Source organism: Puma concolor, chromosome A3 (genome assembly GCF_028749965.1).
Source record: "Puma concolor isolate L17-30 chromosome A3, mPumCon1.1.hap2, whole genome shotgun sequence".
In the NCBI taxonomy this organism is placed as follows: Eukaryota; Metazoa; Chordata; class Mammalia; order Carnivora; family Felidae; genus Puma; species Puma concolor.
The window spans coordinates 2245509-2262907 of record NC_141669.1 but is presented as its reverse complement, the minus strand read 5'-3'; the positions used below and the strand labels follow the sequence as shown (position 1 = coordinate 2262907).

Genomic DNA, 17399 nt, shown 5'->3' with positions numbered 1-17399 from the left:
AATGTAATTTTCAGTAAGCACTGTCGGGATATGTGAATGGCCACATGAATAAAAATAAAATTAGATCCATTCTTTAAAGAAAAAGGGTTTGGGATCTCAAATTAGAAATAATAATAATAAAAAAAAAAACCCACAGGGGCGCCTGGGTGGCTCAGTCGGTTGAGCATCTGACTCTTGATTTCAGCTCAGGACATGATCTCATGGTTTGTGAGATCGAGCCCTGCGTTGGGCTCTGTGCTCTACAGTATGGAGCCTGCTTGGGATTCTCTCTCCCGCTGCCCCTCCCCTGCTCTTTTGCGTATGCTCTCTCTCTCTTCCCCCCGAATAAATAAACATTAAAAAAAAAAAGTATTTTTTCCTTAGGAATACTAAACATCGTAGCCAGTTATAGTCGAAAGAGGAATATTAATACTTTATTCAAGGTACATTTAACGGGTGAACAGGCTTTTATGGGCTGACCTAAGAACCTAAGTAGATATGGATTTAATTCTATGGAAAATACTTTCCAAGTACCAACTACTTTGTACGCGGACTTTGCAATGCCGGTGGTCACGCATGCAGTTTTATAGTGAAACCACAGCAAAGCGGTCTGTAGTTTGAAAATGTAATTTTTCTGTATATCAGGAGTAGCTTCGAAGTTCACAGCTTTGAACGAAACATTCATTTTTTAGCTGAAAGAGATAAAGAACAGATCAAAGTTATTTTACTTAACTGCATAAAAACAGGCAAGCAGGAAGAAGAATGTGCAGATGTCAGAGAACAAGGATACACCCAGGAGGGCTCAAAGCTCACAGCAAACCCTACGGGAAACACACGATACCTGGCCCCTCAGAGGGGTCCCTCCACCCCGCAGCGTCAGCCCCGGGGCCCCGGTAGAGCGCAGTCTCGGCCCCACCCCAGGACCCCCAGACCTAGGTCAGAGCGTCCACCTGACAGGGTCTCGGGGGTCTGGGTGCACAGGTAAGCTGGAGAAGCCCTACTCTGAACCACAGCCTCGCTGACGTGACACCCAAGTGTGCCGACCCAAAGGCGACTGTGAAGCCGTGATCTGGATTTGCACAAACGTGCCGCGGGACCATGTCCTAGCTCACAGGGCCAGATGAAAGCCCGCAGTCGGCATCTCGTACAACTGTCCTCAGACGTCGCACAGCCGACGCCTCCTCCTTAGGTCCGTGTTGTTTCCCTGCCGCATGCCGAGACGACAGGGCCCAGGGGCCGGGGAAGCGCAGAGACCGTGCGTGTGTCCGTCCTGCGCGGAGCCGGCCCTTGCACAGGTGACCGTGGGCACCGCTCCCCCCACGGCTGCTTCTCAGGAGGGAAAACAAAATCTACTCTGTTCTTCCTTGAATGTGGGGACGTGAATAAGGTCCAGAACTAATGCTCGTGGAACAAAAATTCTCCTAGAACTAAATTTTAACACGTTTTAAAAAAATTTTAGCACGTATCTTAGAAATACTGACGCGTCCTCCCTCACCCTGGTGTAACAGAGGGAACAGGTCCACGGAACTCCTGGCTTCCTCGCTGCCACCAGGCCACCCGCTCCTCTGTTCACGGGTCCTCCCTTCCAGACAGGAAACAGAACCTACAACAACGCGCTCGGGGTTCTGTGGCAGGAGAGCTACTGCGTCCCCTCGCGCTGGCCGTGCTGCCCCCTCGCATCAGCTCCCTCTGCGCACGGGGTCTGTGGACACCCCTGTCCCCGCTTGTCTGCACCCGCCCCGCCAACCCCGAGCCCTTGCAGCACGCCGCGCCAGGTGCCAGTGGGGAGCCCGGGCGGCGCGGACGCAGGACAGACGTCAGCGGCAGGTGACGACAAGCACGGCTCTGTGACTGAATCTGGGAGCTGAGGACAGAAAGTGGGCGGGCGAGAGTGAGCCCGAGTGTGGCTCCCCTAAGCTCTGTCCCTACCTGTGACCTTCTGAGAGGCACCTGGAGCTAGGGCCGCACAAGGAGACAGAATTCCTCCTCTTCTCTCCCGGTACCACCGAGAAGGTCTTGAACAGCTTTAGAAAATGAAAGGAAGGCACACACCTCCCAGCCTCATGGGAAAGAGAAAAATGAAACAAATCAGAAAGAAAACAATGCCCCTTCCTAGAAAAAGAACACACTGTTCGTAGAGACAAAACACGAAAAAGCACCAGGTGGAGAGACGCCGTGGATCGGTTCCAGCTTGAACAGGCTGACATAAGTCAGCACCGTCTGCTCTGCAGGCCGGGCCCGGGCCTGGACCTACAACATGACCACTGTCCCCGGGCAAGCCACTCCCCCCTTGCGCACAGCACAGACAGACGCTGCTATCCTCACAGTGATGAGGACTTGGTTTTGCTTGTTTCGAAGACACACAGGTAGAAGCACCTTTACGCCAATTCTCTGGGTCTGCACAAACCCGGCCTCCCTGCGTCTGACGCTGCGACTCCGGGATACCCTCTGGGCCAGGCGGCGCTGGCTGAGCAGGAGGACGATGACGTATGCATGCCTTCCACGTGAGCCCGGAGGCCTCTCTCCTGCAGGGACAGTGAGCCCCGAAATGAAGGGCTGGTCAAAATCTGCAAGGACCAACACTTCCCAGAGGATGTGCTTTTTCCGGAAGATTCCCACCCACGCACAGCCACGACCTGCCCAGATCTAGGTTGGCAGCAGCGTTCCCATCAATCATTCAGGAAACACGAAATGCAAATGGTCCTCCGACACGGATGCCTACAGCCTCTGCAGGGCAGTGAGCCCACGTGGCTGGCTCGGGGAGCCAGGGAGGAGGGCGCCAGAGAGAAGCGGGCCTCCGTGCTGGGCAGCGACAAAGGACACCGACCACAGGAGGCATGGGAGCTTCTCTGGGGAGGGATGTGCCCCTCGCTTCAGGAGGCAGCAGTCTTGCCATGCAGACGGCCTGGACCTCCGCTGCTCACCTGCTGCGTGTGCTGGGTGGATGGCGTCCTCCTGGGGTCTTTTCTGTCACCTGCACACCAGGGGGCCTGAGACGGCCACGCTGCTGTGAGGCCCAGGTGTGCAGCTGTCCCGCAGAGAGCACCTAACGGGACCGCGTGGGCCCTCTGTCCTGCGTTAGCAGCACACACTCAAAGGGCCTCTGCCCAGGGACTTCCGTGTCACGTCCAGGTCACATAGGACCTCCCGCAGGGGTCACTGCTCTGCACGTGATTCCCCCCACACCTCGCCCCGCTTTGCTTGTTCCCTGTCTGCCTTGATTCCCCTACAGAACGCCGAGGAGCTGCTGTCATTGATGGCTCTCCTTCCGCTGCTCAGTTATTGGGACACAGGTCACTGGATGTCTATGTCTCAGAGAGAACACAGTGCCCTTCACCTTCGCCATAAAATGACCCTCAACCTTCAACGTCCATGCTGCTTTTTAAGTACAACGAGCCCAGAACCATACTGAGCAAGTCCTGAAGCACCCTAGAGGATTTATTAGCTGAGGGGGAAATTCGCTGCTGCCCCGGTGCCGCGTGGCACGGGCGGACACTGTGGACTGGACCACACCGCGCCCACGCGAGCCTAAAGTGGCTGTGCCTGATCCACGCGGGACCGACCGTAACCAGTATCTGGTAACCACGGCATTTCTCATGGGAGACGGGTTCAGACGAGGCCTTCCACGGGTGTTCTAACGACAGGAACGGAACCCAGATGGAACGCTTACTTCCATGTCTATAATGATTTGTTCTGAGAAAAGACTGGAAATGCACTTCGAGTGATAAACGCCCCCAAGTTCTGACGTAGCATAAACTGGAAGTCTAACCTAAGCAGAGGAGGTGAATTGATTTTGTCATGGAAAAAAAAAAATAGGACATTTGAAACAGGATTAACAATTAATCCTGAGCCATCATGTATAGTTATGTGTTAAAAATTTTTTTCCAATTTTATTTACTTATTAAAAAATGTTTTTGTTGAATGTTTATTTTATTTTATTTAAAAAATTTTTTTTTTCAACGTTTTATTTATTTTTTTTGGGACAGAGAGAGACAGAGCATGAACGGGGGAGGGGCAGAGAGAGAGGGAGACACAGAATCGGAAACAGGCTCCAGGCTCCGAGCCATCAGCCCAGAGCCTGACGCGGGGCTCGAACTCACGGACCACGAGATCGTGACCTGGCTGAAGTCGGACGCTTAACCGACTGCGCCACCCAGGCGCCCCATGAATGTTTATTTTTGAGAGAGAGACAGAGCACGAGCAGGGGAGGGGCAGGGAGAGAGGGAGACATAATCGGAAGCAGGCTCCAGGCTCTGAGCGGTCGGTCAGCACAGAGCTCGACATGGGGCGCAAACTCACGGACCTTGAGATCATGACCTGAGCCGAAGTTGGATGTTCAACCGACTGAGCCTCCCAGGCACTCCAAAAAGTTTCCAAATTTAGACCTGCGACCAGAAACTCAAACTTCAGGGTTCTGGAGGGAGGGCAGGAGAGGACAGAAGACCCCAGCAGTTTTACCGTCACTCCCAGAGGACTGGGTAGGTGACGGAAGGGTGCAGACATGAAGCACGCGGTTCAAGTGTCTGCCCCATCAGTGTTGGTCTGACTTGGTCGTCCGTAAGGATCACGTCCTGAAATACGATTTCATACGGTATCTTCACAATGAACTCTAATAACTTGGACGCACAGACCCGAACTCAGCATCGGAGGAGGCACTGCCTTTCCGAAACATCACACTGAGGGTCATCAAACAGACTTATTTCCCATTGTTTGGCTTCAAAGTAAGTTCTCCTCCAGCTACAGAGGAAGTCAAGCGAACTCTTTCATGCCCGAGAAGTACTTTGAAAACCCAAAGTGCTGTGTGTTTGACCATCTTTCTTTCGAACAAGAGAGAGAATTCCAAGCAGCAGATTATAAAAAACGGTGGTGGGATTCTGGAAAATCTTACTGTCCCGCAACAGGCCGAATCGTAATGACTGGATACACCACCTACGTCAGAAGCGCGCCCGGGTCATCGTTTCTGAAGACAGAAACGCAAAGAAGACGTACAACACGGAGTGAACCGTCGTCGATAATCACGTATCGGTACCAGCACCATCAACAGTGACAAACGTGCCACGCCAAAGATGCTAACCCAGAGACACAATGAATGATCTAGTTACATCATCCACGGATGCAATCCCTGTCTACGAGTCTCACCGACACAAACCCTTCAGAGAGGAAAGTGGTCTGTTCTAGTGTTAAAAATGACAAAATGAAAACAACTTGATTAAAAGCAAATTAGAGAGGAGGCGATCACAGGCATGTGAGGAAGGATTCTCACAAGTGAAACAGGGTGTCGTGCTTGGAAAGGTATTTTGAAGCCCTGACACCAAGCATGAATTCCACAGCTGTCAACGTTAAAGACAGACAAAAACAAAAACTTTCTTCATTGTGGGTAAAGGCTGGTGCCTGTGACCCCCCCTGCCATTTCCCCTTGTCACCTCCACCTCAAAAGCTGGGGTGGCAGTGGGCTCCCCGGGGTGTGCAGGGAGGTCCCGGGGGGGGTCTGCCTACAGGGTCCAAGGTGGCACGGCTGGGGACCACGGGGGAACCGCTCGCCAAGCCTACTGCTCTTCCGTCTTGTCCATGTTACAGAAAGCTAAGGGGCTCGGGGTACATCCGGGGCCCATGGGGGCCTGGGGGCGCTCTGCACGGCCGTCTCGGCTTTCCGCAGCTCCAGGCAGAGGCAGGTCAGCCGCCACAGAGGGTAGACCCTCTGTCTACCTCCTGCTCATAGGTCCTCCCGGTAAAGCCGCCTCCAGGCCCACCGGGCTTCACGGCAATAGCGCACTGGGGCTCAGCGAGGACCGCATTTCAGAAAGCTGTATGGTAGGGGTCTTTGCCCGTTTCAGCCTGATGGCACAGTTCCAACGACACAGACGTAACTGCTCTGGGCTTGTGACTTTTTTAAAAACACTTTTTTAATGTTTACTTATTTTTAAGAGAGAGAGAGAGACAGAGTGTGAGCGGGGGAGGGTCAGAGAGAGAGGGAGACCCAGAATCCGAAGAGGCTCCAGGCTCCGAGCTGTCGGCACAGAGCCCGACACGAGGCTCGAACTCACAAGCTGCGAGACCGTGACCTGAGCTGAAGTCGGTCACTCAAGGGACTGAGCTCCCCAGTCAGCCTGCAATGACGGCATCCTGAGCAGTTTAAAGAGGACCCTACCAGACACAGTTAGAACTCACAGCTAGGGGACTTCTGTTTCAAACACTTACCTTTCTTTTTCTCTGTCCTGGGCACAGAGGTCACATGGTGTCACCATGGAGCTCAATTTTCCTTCTTGCCTTGACATCCTCTACTCTCACCACCAGCACTGTCTGAGTTTCCTGCACCTGGTGACAAGTACGGGGAGAGCTCGGTGGCCGGGTGTGACCCTACTGTCTCAAGTCTGCTCATAATCCACCGTTTTGCTGCTAAACACGGAGTCTGAGCTCTGAGCGGCCGCTTCTCACCCAGCTGTCGGAAGTCTGAGCAAGAGCCTGATGAAGCAGCTCCTCCCCCAACCTCTGGGCCCCGAGGGACAGGGACAGGCGTAGGGCATCAGAAGGGAGGCAGCAGTAAAGTGCGGTGGAGGGCAGCAGGGCGGGGGTGGGGGGACGGGGTCCAGCCTGGGGCTGCTCGCCGCTGTTCTTTCTTTCCAGCAAGCGGGAGAATTCAAACAACCTGTTAAAAGACAGTGCTGAGTTTCTGAAACACACACACTGTGCCCTCGAGACAGGCGGAAACTACGAAATTGCTCGAGATGTGGGAGAAATGTACAAAGCCGCCGTTACTGTTCCTTTCTTGGGTGAAAATTGAAAAAACGAAACACAGCACTTCATGATTTTTACTCATGATTCATTACATATCTTGCAATGAATATTCTGAGTGGGTAAAAATTATGCCCAATATTTAAATAAAATATACTAAGGCTCATTCATAAAAGTTACTTATTTGCATTGTTATAGCCTCCTCTGTAAAGCACATCTTAATGACTTGCTTTGCTTATATACTGCAAGCTAAAATGAATGAATGAATCAAAACTTACATTTATGCTGGTTACACCACAAAACGAGAAGAAAAATTAGTAAGCATTCAGCATATCGTTGTGGATGAATGTTAACACGCTTTAGCTGAAATGTACGTATGATTTATGTCTACTTCATAACTTAAATTAGCTGCTTAATGATGCATGGCTACTATCCTCTCTTTATCTGTATCCCCATGCAGTTTAATTTCAGGCGGGATCAGAAGCAGGCTCTCTTGTCTGCACATCGTTGGGAAAGTATGTCCTCAAAACTGAGGCTGAGGATGACAGGGACTCCACACCTGGCCCTGAAATCTCACTCCTCATTATGCAGATAGCTCGGACCAGCTCCACCTACGTCTCTCTTCAGAGACGGTGAAGAGGGGTGGAGTCTCCAGGACTCCAGGACGGTGTCACAGAAGAGGGCACACAGGTGGGGGCCGAGCATTCAGAGGAAAGGCTGGACGTAGTGAGGGGCTGAAGGCTGTCACCGGCCAGCACAGGAAATACCTGCCTTCTCGTCTCTTACGCATTCTTCAACACCCGTGGTAAGTCCAGAAGCGGCTGATGTACGAACAGTCCTTCTGAATCTACAATTCTGGACCTCAAGGGGAACAGAAATCGAAGCATTTGTGAAGCTGTGTGCTTTGGGGTAGCTGGTAGTTCAGAGCCACTGGGAGACGGGCCTGTGAACTCAGAGCTGAGTTTTGTCAGCTGAGGACGAGACACCCATCAACGCCAGCTGCCAACCCCCTGGGCTGGCCGAGGGTGCAGCCTTCTGGCCCATGGCAGGACCACGCAGCAGGGGTAGGGCTGTGGCCAGGCGGGTGGGGAGAAATACTGTTTACGCTAAAGGGAACACAGCTGTTCCTCGTGACAAGTGTGAGAATACCCTATCTTCTCTTGATTTACTGGGCAGAAATATCCCCAAACATCCCCCCTGGATACTGCCCCGAACCTCTCTGTTGGGCACCTTTCCATCAGAGTGGTTAAGAAGCGGCCACAGATGGGGCACCTGAGTGGGTCAGTTGGGTGAGCGTTGGATTTCAGCTCAGGTCATGATCTCGGCGGTCAGTGGGTTCGAGACCCACATCGGGCTCTGTACTGACAGCTCGGAACCTGGAGCTTGTTTCGGATTCTGTGTCTCCTCCTCTCTCTGCTCCTCCCCTGCTTGCATTGTCTCTCTCTGTCGCTCAGTAATAAATAAACGTTAAAAAAAAAAAATTAAAAAAAAAAGAAGTGGCCACAGAGACTCACTCCTTTCTAGGGTGGAAGCTTGCTCATCACCTTCCAGGGAAGGGAGGGACCTCAAATGGCTGGAAAGTGTAGACGAGAAAGGACACGATTAATTTACAAGCCAGAGAAGTGTGCCCTGAGCTACCAGAGAAGGCTGCACCCTCCAAAGGGCGTGGTCTGAATTTCCAGAATTTCCAGCGCACGAGGGGGGATGTGGGGCTCACCCACAGCTGGACTGCGCCAACCAGCCACTGGGGCTTCCGGAGCTGGAGCGTGGGGAGAGAGTCAGGGAGGGTCCGGCCGGGACCTAAGGCAGATGTGAGCCGCGAGCAGTGGCAGGACCGACGGGGAGCCCGGCACCCCCTGTCCCACCTCCTCTGCCTGTGATAACACCAGGCAGCTGGGGCGTCCTCGAGAAGGCTCCACTCACGGCGGCTCCTGGCTCTCGTCTGTGCCCCACCAGACCCGACGGGCCATTGGCTGGGAAGAAGTTCAGGACGGGGCCCTGCTGTCCCCTTCCTGACCCCAAGTCTACGCAACTCCCCACCCTGTGGGGAGTAAACACGATGAAGGAGAAAGCCCCGAGAACGCAAAAGGCTTGCTCCTTCTGTCCCTTCCACAGAAACAGTGTTTCTGTTTTAAGGAAAAACAACACAGACAGAAGCTGAGAAATGTGTTTTTCCTTCTAGTCTCAGTTCATCTATTTACCTACCTCTAATATTAACCAAGTAAGAAGTTGACTTAATTTTTTGAAAACTCTATGGCACCCCTATCTTCGTTATTCGTCGGGCCTTTGTCCTCCCTTGTCCGGTTACGATTTTATATTTCCTACCTCCAATCAGGCTCTGGGTTCCCTGAGAACCAGAACTTTTCTTTGTCATTCCTGTTACATCCCGCAAGTGCTGACCAGGTGATCTTTCGAAAGGTGGCGGTAAGATATGGTGTCTACTGACGAATTAAGAACAGAATACAAAAAATAGCCAAAACGCAGTAATTACTGGGCAGAAGCCCCCGCTCTGAGCAGCCTACATAAATGGCTTTGCCCGATCTTCGCGACGCCCTACAATCACCGCTGCTGTCCTGGAAAGGGTGCTGGGACAGAGGCACTGCAGGAAGTGCAGGGCAGGACCTACAGGAAGTCTGACTGCAGAGCCCTGCCCTCAGTAACTACGTCTGTGGCCTCTTGCAAGTCCTCCCGAAGCTGGTTTACATTTCACAGGAACATCTGCGGGGTTTCAACACATCTCTGAGGCTCTCTGCCCAGAAGCATTCACTCCACCTGAGCCGCTCGTGCCCTGGAAGCTTCTGTCACCTGCGCTCTCCCTCCTGCAATCCCTACTTCCTGCCTCCTGACAGCTGCTCCGTGCTGCAGCCCAGGTTTTCCAGATGATGGCGGGGCTCCCTGGGGCTCCCAGGGGACTGCAACCAGACTTTTAAGTAAATTAAATCAGGACAGAACTAGGAGAAAATGGCACAGAGTAAGTACTGTTGCAAGGGGGTTTTGTTTTGTTTCTATGCGTATGTTTGCAGTAAGTCACGATGTACGACTATCTTTTACTCCGGAGCACAGTCAGAAAGTCTGAAAAAACCCACCACCGGTGCCTACACCCAATCTCACTGCTGTCCTGTAGCAGGTGCCTCAGATGGCTGCGCCGGCCGCTATGTCCGCGGAAGTGCATTTAGAAAACCCAGCGAGGTCATTCGGTAAGTCAGGGCTCGCTGCTGGGTTACTTACTTGAGGTTTCCAGCCTGGATACGGAAGGAAAAGGGAGGACACTTCCGTGCAAAGCAAAGCAAAGCAAAGCAAAGCAAACGCACGCAAAGGCACGGACGGGGAGCACCAGTGCCTTACCCCTCCGGCCCGGGTACACTTGAGGGTAGTACTCGTAATAGAGATCTGGCTGATCCAGGTTTCCAAAGGGCTCGAACTCCATTTCGGCGTTCTGGAAGAGGCCCAGCTTCACCAGTAGCGCCAGCCTCACAAACCAAAGCTGAAACACAAAACATAAGGGAAACGACAGGTTGCCTACGTGGGTCAAGTTCAGAAATCCCTGTTTACTACGAATTTGGTAGCAGAGCTTGATTTCCAGTGCATCCGAACAAAGGCCAAACTTTGTTTTTTTGCACATTTGCCTAACCGCGCATTTCTGAGAAGACTCCTGAGCTTGGTAAGAACAACACGAGTGATTTCGTCTAATCGTCTCAGTCGGACAATCCTGTCGGGCAGGAGGAGGAGTCCAGTGGGCGCGGGCGTGAAGGGAGGGCAGCTGTGGACAGAACCCTGTCTGGGGAGGGCACTGAAGGGCACGGAGTCAGGAGGGGCGCGTGTCAGAGAGGGCCGTGCGACGAGGGTGAGCGGTCAGCTCCGAGGGGCCGGAGGCCCTGGGCGCAGAGGCACGGTGGGAAATCAGCTCACGTCCGCGCCATCGGGCCAGGAAGGCCAGAGTCGGCCGTACTGACGTGCAATCTGGGCTACGAAAGCCCATCTTCGTCTCAGGGTTTTCTCAGTGGCACGGAAGGTCGGGCGCCTTCTGTGTCCCCACGTTTCGACCACCCAAAGGGGCCGTACCTGCAGCGAGTCTGCTGTGTGGCTGGTGGGCAGCCCGCTCTTGCCGTAGCCTTGGCCGTGGGCGGTGAGAAGGCGCCCGCACAGGTCGACCGCCGCCCTCCAGTTCCTGCAGCTCTGGAAGACACAGGGGATACGTGACCAAATCGCAGCCACTCGGACACACGGCACCTGCTGGGCTCGGGGCGGCTCCCGCCACCGCGGGCGAGGACAGTGAGGCCGGACGGCGGCAGGGACTGAGCGCAACGCCACTTGTCACCGCTGCGTGTGTAATTAGGCCAGAAGGACACCAAGCAAGAGATGAGCAAACCCTACAAATGTTAACACTGAACAACCGGCAGAACACGGGGAGGAGAACTCTTGTTGGAAAGCCCCCCCCCCCCCAAATCTAGAACACTGCTTTCCGTTTTCATCCAGATAACTTCATTTTGTAACTTCCACAAATTTAAAGTTAGTAACTTAATTTTATGCTATGTGCCGGATACATTTATCTGTATCGGGAAGATCTGCGTGTGTCTACAAAACGAGTGGCTTCATATGCTAAATGTTTAACTCTATTTTACCAAGACGAGAAAAGATGGCTGATAGGGACGTGCCAGCCGATCAACCTGGACTTACTGTGTTTGTCTTTTGACCCCGAGGCAATGAAGACAGGAGGGCCAGCAGGCAAATGCAGGGGAACATGTTATCAGAGAGAATGTTCTGGCGTTTTAAGAAGCAAAAAGCGGACGCTCACTCCTATCTACGTATCTCCTCAGCGCAACAGGCGCCAACCAGCTTTGGACACAGCAGACGCACCCGGTCACGTGTGTGGCCGACAGATGTACAGACCAGGTCAGGCCCTGTGGGCAAAGAGCTGGCTGAGTGCACAGCCTTCCGTGCGTTCACCTCAGGATCCAGCGAGGAAGGCGGATACGAAACAAAGTGTTTTTCCGATGATCACTCAAGTGATTCTGCACGTACCCCAAGTGCTCTCTGAAGCAGGTGCCACGGTGCACGTCACCAGTGGCCGGACTTAATGTCAGGGAACGGAAAGCTGCTGGAGCCAGATGTGAAGGAGGAACAGCGGGGTCCGGCAGGGGTAGGACCCTCCAGGCGAGGGGGAGACCGGTCGATCCCGGGATCCCGACGGCAGGCACACAGGCAGTGAGAGTGCAGGTGTGGGCAAGAATGGGATGTCAGCAAGGAAGGCCTCAGGCCACGAGAGATCCAGATGCATCCTGAGGGGCTGGGGAGCCTCGGAAGGGCTCCGAGCAAGGGAATGGCACGATGCTGTTTAACGCACAGATACCGGAGCAGTCCCCCACCTCTCCAGGTACTGAGGCACGCACTGCCTCTGTGGGCACCCCACCCCTCCCAGGTGGAACCCCAAGTGGGGGTGAGGACCCAGAGAGCACGGGTCCGGCTGCTGATTCCGGACTCTCCTGACAGCAGCCCTGAGGGCCCCTCAGGTGGAAGTCTGGGCCGACGGGGGTGCTCCGACTGCTGGGGGAGAATCACAAGTGCGGCTGTATATTCTGGACTTGCAAATGGGAAAGCTATTCGGCCAAGTCCAAATCAGTTCTGTGTCCATTCTAAGCAGATCCTGTATGCAGGGGCAATTAATTATTGCTCTCTTCCCAACTGCCTCTGTCACGCAGGCTGGCCTCTCCTGCTGGTGGCGTCAGATCTGAACTGAGTGCTCAGGGCAGTCCTCCCGGGAAATGACTTCAGCTGGCCTCCCAGGAAATGACCCCAGTGAGGAGGGCAGGAGGGGAGCTCCAGTGGGCCAAGGCCTGGTGTGAGTGGGGGCTGCGGGGATACGAGCGACGGCAGGGAGGAGGCCGGTGCGGTCTGAGAGGTGCGGTAGGTAAGAGGGGGCCTGGCAGGGGAGGATGAGGGGCAGGCAGGGGCGGGCAGGGCAGGTGTGATCAAGGGGCAGGTAAGGCCAGGCCAGCCTCCGGAGGCTTCCAAGGGCACCGGCAACACGTCAGGCTCACGTTCCAGAAACATCAGCCCCTGTGAGGATGACGCATGAACCTGAGGGGCGAAGCAGGTGTTGGTGAAGCCGGTGTCCAGGCCTGATGCTGGCGACCTGTGTATGGTCCACAGGCCCTATCCACGCGGTGCACGGTCTGGACACAGTTCTGGGACCCAGCCTCCTGCACGTGGTCCGTGTTGTCTAAGGCTGGTTCTGGGCTCCCACGATGGAGGTGCGGTCACAGCAGAGCTGAGTGGCTGCCCCAGAGACTGAGGGGCCCCCCGAGCCTAAGATACTCCCAGGTGCCACCCAGGCCTGGCCACTGCCACTTCCAGGGAGACCGTGGACCACGTCCCCCTTATGACTGGTCCCGAGCGAGAAAGGCGGAGGAACAGAAACTTCTAGAGCCACTCGACAGAGTACTTATTGTCACGCACAGTGACAAAAGGGGGCTTGTACCCGGTACATGTTTTTCATATTGTTAATGTAGACGGAATTTTACAGAAGCTTCGGTCTGGGGGGCGCTTAGGTGGTTTAGTGGGTTGAGCATCTGACTCCTGATTTTGGCTCAGGTGATGATCTCGGGGTCACGGGATGCAGCCCGGCGTGGGGCTCTGTGCTGAGCATGGAGTCTGCTTGGGATTCTCCCTACCTCTCCCTCCCTCCCGTGGCCCCTCTCCTCCTCTCCCCTGCTCACACCCTCTCTACAATTAAAGAAAAAAAAGGGTAAGTTTCAGTCTGCTGAAGATTGAAAAGTCCCGAGAAAACGCCCGTCCTTCCAAGCCTGAAAAGCACGGTTGCGGATGGCTTGTACTGGCGTGGGCGTGTGGACGAGGCCAAGGGACACGGCCGAGTGGCGACCTGACGCGGGGAGCGGGGCTGTAGGATGGGTCTGAGAGCTGACGTGCCGCCCGAGGGCGGTGAAGCGGTCGTGGAGACGGGGAAGGCTGGCAAAGGTCAGAGCTCAGAATCCGGAATTCGGTTCCGACAATGATGAATCTGAGGGCCTTTGAGACATTCACGAGGAAGAGGAAAACCAGCCGCTTCCGTGCGGGTCTGAGGTTAGGAAGAGAGGAGGGCACTGCCCCAGGGCAGTGCGGGGTCTGCACGTGCAGGGGGTGGCCGGGGGTGGGGGGAGGATGTGGGTCTGGGGTGCAGGGAGGGGACAGTCCTCAGGGCTCCGGAGGTGGCGGGCACGGCGGCAGCAGAATCACCTGTGGCCTCGCTGAGCGCTGGTGCGATGGGCAGATGGGGCGGGAAGTCGGACCGAGAGACATGGGTGGACCGCGGGCAGGGGAGCGGGGAGACGGGGGACCCCGTGAAGGCGAGGGAGGAGGCGAGGCGGTGCTGCCTGATTTGTGCCTGTTTGCAACCGAGTGGCGACGAGAAGGGTCTGGCTGCAGGGAGGCTGGCCGCGTACTGGGAAGGACGATCCACAGCGCGAGGTCCCGCGAGTTGAGAGGGAAGGACTCGACACACGTCTCAGCAGGCGCACGAGGTGCACGTCTGCGCCGGGAGCGAGGCTTCTGTCCCATGGCCTCCTGTTCTGCTCTGAGCTGGGGCGGGGGGTCACTTGTCTGCTCCAGCCAGGAGCCAGGGAGGGCTGGGGGTTTGCAAGAGGCAGGGCCCGTTCAGAAAGGCCCGGGGAGCCACCACAGAAGCCGAGCAGGCTGGATGGACTGCGGCGCTGAAGGTCCCGGGAGGCGGGCCATCACCTTCCTGCCAGTACGCGCACCCGGCTGGGGCGTGGCACTTCTCCCCGGGCGCCGTGGCCCCACGGAGACCTGGCGGCCCAACGTCACCAGGTGGGGGGAAGGGTGGCAGGGAGGAGAAGCAGGCAGACACCCGTTAGCTCCCACTGCCACCTGTGCGACCTCCGGCTGGCGGGGGACGCGCGCCCCGTCACCCGCTTGTCACCGCAGCCGGCCACCCTGTGGGCGGAAACGAGGGCACAGTCTGTGATGCGGCTGGGACTGCCGTCCCTGCGGGTCAGCTGTCCGTGCTCTCATGCGTCACAGCTGTCACCCTGGCTTCTAGCGAGGAGGGGCTGCCGAGACCACCCCCCCACCCCGACTCAGACTCCAGCTTTGCGACGCCCCTCCTGCCCATTCCTGATTCGCCGGCACACACGTGCCTGGGGGAGACGGCCCCCCCAGGGGGACGGAATCCTGTTCTTGGGTGACAGCGATTAATGGACCTCCAAACATTAACCCCACCCGACAGAATCTTCCTCCTCAGTATTTTATTTCATGTGGGGTTGAGGGTGGAGGTGAGCAATTAGGAGAATATGTTGCAAAATGCTCCTCAGGGGCAACAATGAAAAGAGGGCTAAGAAACACCTGCTGTGGGATACAGTCTGTCTCATCCACTCTGCGTGCACATTAAACACAGCCCAGGGGCGCCTGGGTGGCGCAGTCGGTTAAGCATCCGACTTCAGCCAGGTCACGATCTCGCGGTCCGTGAGTTCGAGCCCTGCGTCGGGCTCTGGGCTGACGGCTCAGAGCCTGGAGCCTGTTTCAGATTCTGTGTCTCCCTCTCTCTCTGCCCCTCCCCCGCTCATGCTCTGTCTCTCTCTGTCCCAAAAATAAATAAATGTTGAAAAAAAAAAATTTAAACACAGCCCAGTGTCCAAGGTCACTTTAATAGTGACTGTGTCCCACTTCCGTCTAGGTAAGCTCTTGGGACAAAGGCCTTGTCTAGAGGACGCTTTTTAACTTTTAAAAGTATTCCTACGGTATCGTACCTATCATGTGCGTTTGTTACAAGAAATTATGAAATAGTAAATTCACGCAACTACAAAAAGGCAGTAAAAAAAAGCCACACTAATAATGAAAGACACATAAATTATAACTTATTAGTGATTGATTTTCATTAGCCAAAAAACAAAGAAGCAGCAAATGCCATTGTTAGCCTAAGAAATGAGAAAAAATGATTTCTGAAGAAGATACAAGTCAGGACAGACAAGGAGACACTATGGCAGAGGCGTGTGCATATTGCTGGCAAATGTACACACGGTATCATCTTCCTGAAAAATAATGTATCAAGAGCCCCCAAACTGCCCATTCTCTGGGACGCCTGGGGGGCTCAGTCAGTTGAGCGTCTGACTCATAATTTCGGCCCTGGTCACGATCTCATGGTTGGTGAGTTTAAGCCCTACACTGGGCTCTGTGCTGACAGCATGGAGCCTGCTTGGGATTCTCTCTCTCTCTCTCTCTCTCTCTCTCTTTCTCTCGCTCTGCCCCTCCCCCGCTCACACTCTCTTTCTCTCAAAATGAACGTTAAAAAAACAAACTGCCCATACTCTGACCTCATTCTCCTCCCAGCATTTATCTTAAGGAAATAATCATATATGTAGAGAAGATTTCTGTACAAGATGGTCCATCCCAGGATTATTTATAATAGCGTCAGATGATGCAGTTAGAAAATATTTGTAAAGACCCTTCAATATTGGACAATGTTTAAGAAATATTAATAAAAAGATACTAAAGTATAAAAAAGTAGAACATGAAGTTTTGTATAGCATATATATATACCTACATATGTATTCACATTCCCCACACAGACTTACTGTAGACATACACACAGTCAGATACGAAATGTTAACTGACCATGGTTTTACTTGTCCTCACTTTTTCAGAATTAAGAACACGCTGTTTGGGGCGCCTGGGTGGCTCAGTCGGTTAAGTGGCCAACTTCGGTTCAGGTCATGATCTCACGGTCTGGGAGTTCGAGCCCCACATCAGGCTCTGTGCTGACAGCTCGGAGCCTGGAGCCTGCTTGGGATTCTTTGTCTCCCTCTCTCTCTGCCCCTCCCCCCTTGTGCTCTCTCTCTCAAAAAAAAGTATTAAAAAAAAAAATAAAAGGACATGCTGTTTGTAAAAAGAGGGAACAGAGGTTTGTGAATGAAAAAAAGGACAGGTTGCACACACAGCGGGCCATCGCACTCGTGGATGAGGCCGTTATGTTGTGGCCGTCTAGAAATGGCACACCTCTCCCTGTGTCCCACACACCGGGGACATGCTCACTCCATCCATTACCTAGAACCGTGCTTTATGCAGGAACAAAATCAATGCGTGTTGAAATCATACTAAAAAAAAAAAATCAAGTATGGAGGTATAAGTTACGAAGTATGGCAGTTAACACATGAGGAAAGAGGTATTTTCCTGAGGGAAAAAAGGGATTTCACTACAGTAGATAAGGAGCTGCCTGACACTGAACCACCCCCATGAGCTCCCATGTGATCTACTGACGGACCTCAGAGACACACAGAATCCGTGTGGGTGCAAAGATACATAAACGAGAAGATCTGATCCTGGATATTTACATATTTGTGAAACAAAGATTCATTGCCCAATAAAGACGCCTATCTTATTTGACGTCCACCATGCACAGATACCCACCACCAGTGAAACATTTAAACGTATAATAAAATTATTTGCAAGCACTCTGTGAATACAGACTCTCCATAAATGATTAAAACTAATAAAATGTACTGTATAAAAAGCCTTCAGCTCTTACTCTGGTTTTTCATACTAAGATGTGGTTTCTATATCCCAAACTGGATGACATTTATTAAAAATGAAGCCAAAACCTCTCACTTGATGATTCATTTTTTAGTAAATGGAAGTCTATTAAAGCTTATTTATTTATTTTGAGAGCGAGCGAGCGC

The 17399-nt window shown here is 53.6% G+C and overlaps 1 protein-coding gene across 2 annotated transcripts in view; it reads right to left on the bottom strand.

The window, feature by feature from the left end:
• The window catches only part of TRAPPC12 (trafficking protein particle complex subunit 12), an 82785-nt gene that overhangs the window by 40054 nt on the left and 25332 nt on the right, over positions 1-17399 (bottom strand). For both annotated transcript variants that reach the window (XM_025927341.2, XM_086699921.1), the window contains exons 4-5: positions 10774-10887; positions 10057-10195 (exon numbers count right to left, since the gene is read on the bottom strand). In XM_025927341.2, the coding sequence (XP_025783126.1) occupies positions 10057-10195; positions 10774-10887 (253 nt within the window). The remainder of the gene's footprint in view (positions 1-10056; positions 10196-10773; positions 10888-17399) is intronic.